This window comes from Caloenas nicobarica, chromosome 1 (assembly GCF_036013445.1).
Source record: "Caloenas nicobarica isolate bCalNic1 chromosome 1, bCalNic1.hap1, whole genome shotgun sequence".
In the NCBI taxonomy this organism is placed as follows: Eukaryota; Metazoa; Chordata; class Aves; order Columbiformes; family Columbidae; genus Caloenas; species Caloenas nicobarica.
Genome location: NC_088245.1, coordinates 65,010,340 through 65,018,174, shown reverse-complemented (window position 1 = coordinate 65,018,174; position 7,835 = coordinate 65,010,340). Strand labels below are relative to the sequence as shown.

The following is a 7,835-nucleotide window of genomic DNA, read 5'->3' as shown; positions in this document are numbered from 1 at the left end:
GATTTAGTCCTTCTTCCCCGTAAAGAGAGCATAAAATCACTGAGCCTTTCAGCTACATTCCCATGTAGGAAAAGATCTGGAGAAGTGAAGTTGTATACATATGTCTAAAGTTATAACTCCAACAGATGTTGTAAATAACAAAGCTATATTTGTTAGGTGAGTACAGAACTGCTGGATAAAAGTGCAGCTTCTCATATTAGTGGGGGAAGAACTGTAAATAACTTCATGAAAAGCATAATCCTTTCCTAACCCTCTCATGGTATAGTCACTTTCCCAATTAATCCACTGCCAACACTGAAATGTGCACCTGGCAATGCTAATACCATGTGTCAGGATCTGTGCTAAGATATATTAATTTAAGTGATTAAGGATTAACAGCTTGGCCGACAGGTGCACCTTCATGTGGACCCTATTGTTCAGCCAGGCATTCACTCAGAAAATGTCTCTTAACTAAGAACATTGATGAAAAAAGCAGACAGCGGCTTCATGCAGTTGGTGAATCTCTTCCCTTTATAATTCACGTGCACCCAGCTCATAGGGACCACGTGTGCTACAGTACAACAGCATCTAAATTCTGATTGGAAATGTTGAGGACATGCATAAAACTTCCCATGAGTGTTGTCAGGATAGGATCTTTGATGTCCACTAACAGACAAAAGCCTTAATCCTGATCTTAGATATACCAGCTTGAATCTGAAGTGATTCTTTTGATTGATGTCATGGAGAATAGCACATGCCCTACAACTGCTGGTTTTCTTCAATAGTGAACGACCATTTATCATTAACTTCAAAAGGAACAAAACTAGGCCAACATAATTTTCAAAACCCATCTTTTGGTGTGTTTGTATGATATCTTAAAGGGAAAGCTATGTATAGAGAAGAGTTCCTGTGCTGGGAAGTATTACGAGCTAACAAAGGCCTGTTTATGTGAAAGACACGTCTAGCTGTTAGCATGCTGTACTGCATAACCATTGTTATACATGTAATTATTGTAACTGATCCACTCATCTGCACACTGATATTCTTGATTAGACTGAATGTACGGATGATAAACTGTTTCTTTTCCCAAGAAATAAGATGGAGCAAGTCTCTGTAAAACAACAGCACTGAACTGGTATGTCAGCTTCCTTCGTATTTTTATGATTTCACCTGTTCTTCCATAATTCCTCAGTGCTCTGGCCATTTTCTGATATGTCATGATCTTGCGGTTTCCCTTTCTTTCTCCCCACAGCTCTGCAAGTTTCTCTTTGTTTTTGGAGACAAACTGGAAGACACCATTGGGCTTATCCACCCATTGGATGCAGTTCGCCATAGCTGGATCATACAGAGACTCATGGAGGTACTCAAACAGGCGAAGTTTTTTTCTGCCTATTAAGAAATAAAGTACAGAAGGTCAGAACAGAACTCATACTTGTTTTAAAAGATGGTAAGTTGTTTTTTTCCTGGAAATAATCTTACGGGCAAAAGCATAGTTAAACCTAATACCCCATCACAAATTAAAAGATCAGTCTAAACTATTTGATGGAAGACCAGCAACAGCAAATGGGATGATAGTTCTGAAATATGTACAGATCTGTGGGGACAGAAAGGGATTGTCATTAGAGTTCCAAGAGCAGGTTATTTATGGATGTAAGGTAGTCTCTGATATAAGACAGGAAGAGTGGGAAGAGCAAGCTAGTTTTGAACCAGAAACCTCACCTAGTCAACCAGCAGCTAGACCTTCTGGTGCACTGTGGTTTTCTAAAAATGTGCAGAAGTGTCAACTTGCATTCCCATGCAGAATAAAGCAAGTTCAGTACTGCAATATTTGTCAGTTAACTAAGAACTTCTCCCCACAGGCTCAGCTCTCAAAGATAAGTTTACCAGTGAGGTTTATTTAGTTCCACTTAGGTCTTGTGGATCTCTCTCTCGAAAGTACTTGTAGTTCCCTTCACAAAGCCAAGGGTGACCAAGAAGCTGCCGCAAGGAGGAAGAATTGAAGATTATGAGACAAAGAGGAACATTTGCAGAACAGGGGAGTCTTCCCATCATGCAGAAGAATGGCTTCCACTTGGACCAAAGTGGAAACAAGCAGCTGCATCTAAAGTTCATAAAATCTTGTCTTGTGTGTCTATTTTAAACTAGGAACAGGGGAAAAGTTACAGTTGCTAAGGAACTCTGAGGTCACGCCAAGACATCTGTTAGGGATGACAGTAATTCTGCATCTGGTGGTAAGGAAAGAGGAGAGAAGTGACAGTCAGACCAGGAGGAAGAAGAGCCTAAAATCAGAGGTACTTTCCAAAAAATTAATTTCATTATCTAAATAAAAAATAGCGTGTGACTAGAAGTATATATTCTACTAGAAATACATGCAGTATTATAAGATGAGAAGCTTAAAAGTCATCCAGTGCAGGATGCTGCCTGCACAGTAAATGTGCCTTAGAAGGTGATCTCCTTAGGTCCCCTCCAGCCTGAATTATCCTATAAACTTATGAACCTATGGTAGAACAAATAAGATGAGGGGAAAATCCGCAGACTACTGCAGACTGAGTCTCTGCTGGAAAACGATAGTGTAGCCATGTCTGTAGCAGCATCTGATTTCGTGCTGTCTGTCCTCTTAGTTCAGCTGCCATTTCTGCCCTAAAAATCAGTCTAAGATATCAGGCTGGTGCCTTCAGGTTTCTTATGTGGTCACTGGAGAGAGGAAGGTTCCTCCAGAAGGCATTTCAGAACATCTGCATTAGATCTCTGTGCTGACTTGTCTTGAGGCACCCTAATTCTCTCTGGGTGTGTCTTGTTCAAATGCATTTCTGAAGTACCTCTCTCAATTCTCTCCACTCACGGAGCTTTAGTTCAAATCATAGAATGCTCTTGATGTGCATGAACTGGTCTCTTTTCAGAGGAAATCAAACTCCAAGATGCTTTCCAGAGGCATATCTAAGTCACTACAGCTTTCAGAACTTGAGGCCAGCCTAGAGATTGGCCAAAATAAATCCCTGTGAAACACTTTAAACACAGACTTTGGGTCCTCAGTACCGATTGTTTCAGCTACAAATCCATTCCTAAAAGGCCACACTACTTGCTAGCATACAGAAAACTTCTTATGTCTCAGTAAACACCCAAGAGGACTAAATTTATTTAGGTATAGTGGAAACAGTCCCCCAAATCACAGTTTCTGGCAGGAATACCTCCATGGACACAAAGAAAATCCATAAGAGGACACAAAGCCCACCCAATTAAGAATAGTTGGTCTTTCTGAAAATGTATGCAGTATGGCCTTCTGGTAAAGGAGATGGAAAACAATGTAGAAGAAAGATGAAATAGGAAATTAAGTTCAACAGAGCAGTAACAACTGAAGGTGAATTCAGATACTGACATGTAAAATCCCCAGTGCAATACTAGGTAAGACATATAAAAGCAACATTTCTGGATTGAAAGATTTTCATTTGCAATGGTGAATTTCAAGCACTAGAAAAGAGAACATAAAAGGAGAGGCTACTCCTCCCCTTATCCCAAAGAATTTGTAGTAGTAGTAGTAGTAATAATAGTAGCTATTAAGCAACAGAAACCACAGTGTTCAGCATCAATGGGAAGAGATGATACCAAAAACTGACACCATATGGTTAAAGTTGAGAGAAGGGGATTTCAAAAAGCAGTAAAACCGGGAAGCTACTTGAAAAAACTCCACACTCAAAACAGTTCAGGGTGGAAGCCATAGAAATCTCATTTAGCAAAGTCACAGAAAGGATGCTGAATCCCAAGCAAAAGCCAAAGAATGAATGCAATAAACAAATGAAGTGCTGTAATGACCAATGTAACCCGACCTATTCTTTGCAAAACAGGTATGCACTCAAGTAAACTCAAACAAAAGGAGTACAACACTAGATATAAAAGTGCATATTGGAAGCGACAAAAGCTAAGAAGTAATTTGAACAGTAAACAAAGGAGGGTGTAACATCAGGCGCAAAAAAAAATCCACATATGTGAAAAACATTCAAGAAAACCACTCCTTGTTGAATGACATGAAATAAAACAAGCTATTAAAGTGGATAAAGATGTCGCTGGTAGCTAGATTTACTTTGCATCAGACTTCATCCCAGATGATTTGGAGTGAAACACATTTCTGATTTTTTTCTCCATCTACTAATCAAGATGTTAACAGGTTTATCTTACCTTATGAGATTTATCAGATAGGAATTGAACAATAGCAGTTGTATTCTAGTTATTATTAAATGTTATTTTTTTCTGTTAAAAGTAAAAGAAAAAAAAAACCTAGGAAAAAGAGAAAGCATGATTTACCAAGGGAATTTTTAAACTTACGCAAGGTACACATCAAGATATGCTCTTTCTACACACCTTTCCCTGCTTTTGGCTGGCCAGCAGCAGCATGCATCACTTGGCTTTCTGGAGTATTCTGCAGCATATGGTAGGCAGTCTCATCTGCATAAAAATCCACTGCACTGTTCTTCAAAAATGAAGACAATGAAGAGTTACTAATAACATACATTCTCTGAGGAAAAAGAAACTTGTAGTAATTAATTGTCTGAAGCCACAAAATGGAAACTTTCTTCACCTCACCCATGGAAGACTTTTCTCAGCTGCGAAGGCATGAAGTTCATTGTACCAGTAAAAAGCAGGACCAATTTATATCCACTGGGAAGGACTGCCCACCAGGGGAGAAATTAAGAGGGAAAACAGAGTAATTGCCTCACCCTGGACCTTCAACCCTTCTTCTGGAAGCAGAGGAGAAACAGTGGATTCTGTTTCCAGAATTAGTAAAAGACAAGGGCCATACAGGCAGTGGCTCCTGTGTACTCTGTAGTTCCTGTGTCATGGTGTTGCTAATCTGCTGGTCGAAAATGGGCTTTTGTGAAATCTGTTTACCTCCAACTATCTCCCCTGCAATATTCATTTTCCATCACTCCTAGAGACCAGTGTTTTTAAGAACGGGCATGGACTCTGCAGGATGAAGATGAGCTCAGAATCCAGGTAGTGCTCGTCTATCTAGCACTCTTAAAGCAAAATGCTGGAGAAGAAATCAAAGGCATGGTACTTTCTCACAGCAGCAGAAGCAATGTGGAGGCTGGAAGTTGCTCTCTGCCTGTTCCCAGGTAACAGAGAGAAGCCCTTTTTCCTATAGTACTAGTAGGTGTGTTTGTTAGTCGTCATGTTATATGACAAACCACAGAAGAGCACTAGAGGCAAACAGCTAAGATGAAGCCTAAAAAGAGACTATTAAACAAGTTTTGCAAATGTTTCTCGAGCCGGTTTAAGCTGAGTCATCCCTGCCCAGACCGAATTTCTGTTAGAGATAGCATAATGATTTGTATCAGAAATCACAAATGGGCAGCCAGTTTTCCATATCTGTCTGACTGTTATTAGTAATTGGTTCACTTACAACCACATTTCTCCAGCTGTACCCTGGGTCCTCTGTAGATGGTGCTGCAGAGTAGCTGGGACTTGCTCGGAGGTGGTGGTGATGGTTGATCACAGTCAGGCAATTTTTATAACCTGAGGATCAGGAGGATGGAGCGAACACTGAGCGAGTAACGAGATCAGAAGAAGGAAAAAAGTCCCAGTGGTAAACAATCTAACATGCTGCTGTATCTGTCAAAAAGCATTTATCCTATGGCTGCCTTCTAGATAATAAAGTCTCTAGCGCCAAGATGTTTCATATCAGCAGATTATCCAGCATAATCTGTACTGTTACTGCTAATCACACCCTTGGGCTGGTTTCGTTTGTCTTCAAAATGAAAAGCAATATTTGTTAAGATAAAATGTCAGATATTTCATAGTATCATGAAATAGTTTGGCTAATAGAAAAAGGAGGGCTAAACAGATCACCAAACATAATGAATGGGATAATTATAGACTACTATAATACACGTATTAGAAAAGAAAAGGGAATGTCATGCAGTTCTTCTGCAGGCCATTAGTATGATGCAAGTCAGAGTTTCCAACTGTGAATGAAGTGAACGAGCATCAGAGCATCTTCAGTGCCTAAAGGAATGACATGGAAGGAACCCAAGACCTTAGGGTGTTTAAAAGGAGCAGAGGACAACACCAGACTGAGACACTTGGAATGAATTATGCACCACAAGTGGTCTGTGGGATGTACTAAACACTGAGTTGCAAGTGTTTAATAGCCCTTTCCATTGGCCCTTACAACAGATACTGGCAAGAACATTGCAAGACATTATGTGTAGTGGGTCTTTCAGCATGTGTAGATTACCAGTGCAGTGGAGCCAACAACTTACTAACGACAGCTGAAGTTATGGCCCAACTGATCTTATTTACATTTCAGTATATAACAGACAACATGTAAATAAACTTCCTTGTATGAAATGCATTCCATACAGAAGACAGTAGATATTTTGTTCTGGACATAGAGGGTTTGTGATGTACCCTCCTATTTTCCCTTCCTTCCACTTCTATTTGCAATGCATTATAAAAACACCAAACACATATTTCAAATTTTGTAGCAATTCAATTGCCAAAACGTTGCCTCAACTAGAACAATTTACAGCTTGACTGTATTTTAAGTTTTGCAAAGTAGAAAATCCTTGAAGCCAAGAAAAACACGTTTCTACCAATTCTCCAGACGCAAGCTATCATTTCTGCATAAAAACACTTAAAATGTATATTTTAATGTTAAAAAATAATTGTGGAAATTAATTTCACCTGTTGTATTATTTTTTTTTCTTTTTTTGGGTACTGGAATTCGTTTTTATAGTAATTTATTCACAGCATAACATAACAGAACGGCATTTTTAAATTAAAACATTAAAACCGGAAAGTGGCTGTTGCACTATGGTCATACACCACCTGACTATAGAAAATCCGAGCTCAATGCACCCAGGCTAGTACTAGGGGGAAGTTTAAGAGGGACTGTCAGACAGTTTCCCTGTGCTGTGACACGGAGGATGCACACTACACCGGGCAGTGCTAACAGAAAGGTACAAACTCTCCCAGTATTCTTCCACCTTTCCATCCTCCCAACATACCGCCCTGCTGCCCATTAATCTACGTCTAGGAAATTACTGTCCCACCTATGTGCTTCAAGACGTACCTTCCTGTAAAAATACAAAGTGGCAAATGAAATGGAATAATGGTCTTTTTTACCTGGTGAATACTGCATTTCTCTGTCAGAGTGCTGCTGCAGTACTTCTAGTGCATCTTCGAAAGCCTGGCCCAGTACGTCTTGGTCAGGAAAACTCTGCAAGGACATTATTCTGTCAGGAGCCAGAAAAGACCAGGGTGGTTCTTTCACATTGTCAGTTGGAAAATCCCAAATAAATACAGCGATTACATGGGATACACATCCTCCTGGAATAAGTATTTTGCAGGCACTGAGGCATTACCATCATCGTTTACTATTGTGAGAAAGTTCTCACTCCTTTGAGTCTCTTTGAGGTCAGTGGGACAACTCACATGGGTAACGTTACTCACTCATGCAAATGTTTCAAGGTTCATTTCCTTAATTTGCAGCAAAAGTTTACATAAAGGGTGTTACTGCTATTGGAGTGTTTTATAGTATGTAATACAGAGGCATGTATCACTTGTGTAACATGATTTACGAAGCCAAAGTTATCATTCAATAACATTGACATGACAAAAATTATTACATACAAGATATGAAGAGGTTATGCAGAGAAAATGCTATACTATGCCAGTATAGGAAACCAAGTGTGAATTTTCAGAAAACTGTTTATTATAATTTTAGAACACCTTGTTGTAAAAAAATTAAAAATCCCCCCAAATCTGACTTTGCGTAAGAGTTTTCTGTAGCATATTTAAAGTGCTCAATAATGAAAGATAATAAAGGTGTTGTAGACTTACCATTATTTAGGTATAAA

General features: G+C 39.3%; 1 protein-coding gene across 1 annotated transcript; it reads right to left on the bottom strand.

Annotated features, from left to right (window-relative positions):
* Window positions 1-940: 940 nt before the first annotated feature.
* On the bottom strand, window positions 941-7,228 carry SPIC (Spi-C transcription factor). The gene is made up of 4 exons (XM_065645609.1): window positions 7,102-7,228; window positions 5,378-5,490; window positions 4,336-4,444; window positions 941-1,368 (listed from the first exon to the last, which is right to left on the bottom strand). Exons 1-4 carry the CDS (start codon window positions 7,205-7,207, stop codon window positions 941-943), a joined length of 756 nt encoding a protein of 251 aa, XP_065501681.1. The 5' UTR covers window positions 7,208-7,228.
* Between the last annotated feature and the right edge of the window lie 607 nt (window positions 7,229-7,835).

Coding starts and splice junctions, on each gene's coding strand:
- SPIC (XM_065645609.1), bottom strand. CDS start 7,207: ATGTCCTTGCAGAGTTTTCCTGACCAAGACGTACTGGGCCAGGCTTTC. Junction 4,445..5,377: donor ACAGCTGGAGAAATGTGGTT/GTAAGTGAACCA, acceptor TCATTTTTGAAG/AACAGTGCAGTGGATTTTTA. Junction 1,369..4,335: donor CCAGCCAAAAGCAGGGAAAG/GTGTGTAGAAAG, acceptor ATTTCTTAATAG/GCAGAAAAAAACTTCGCCTG.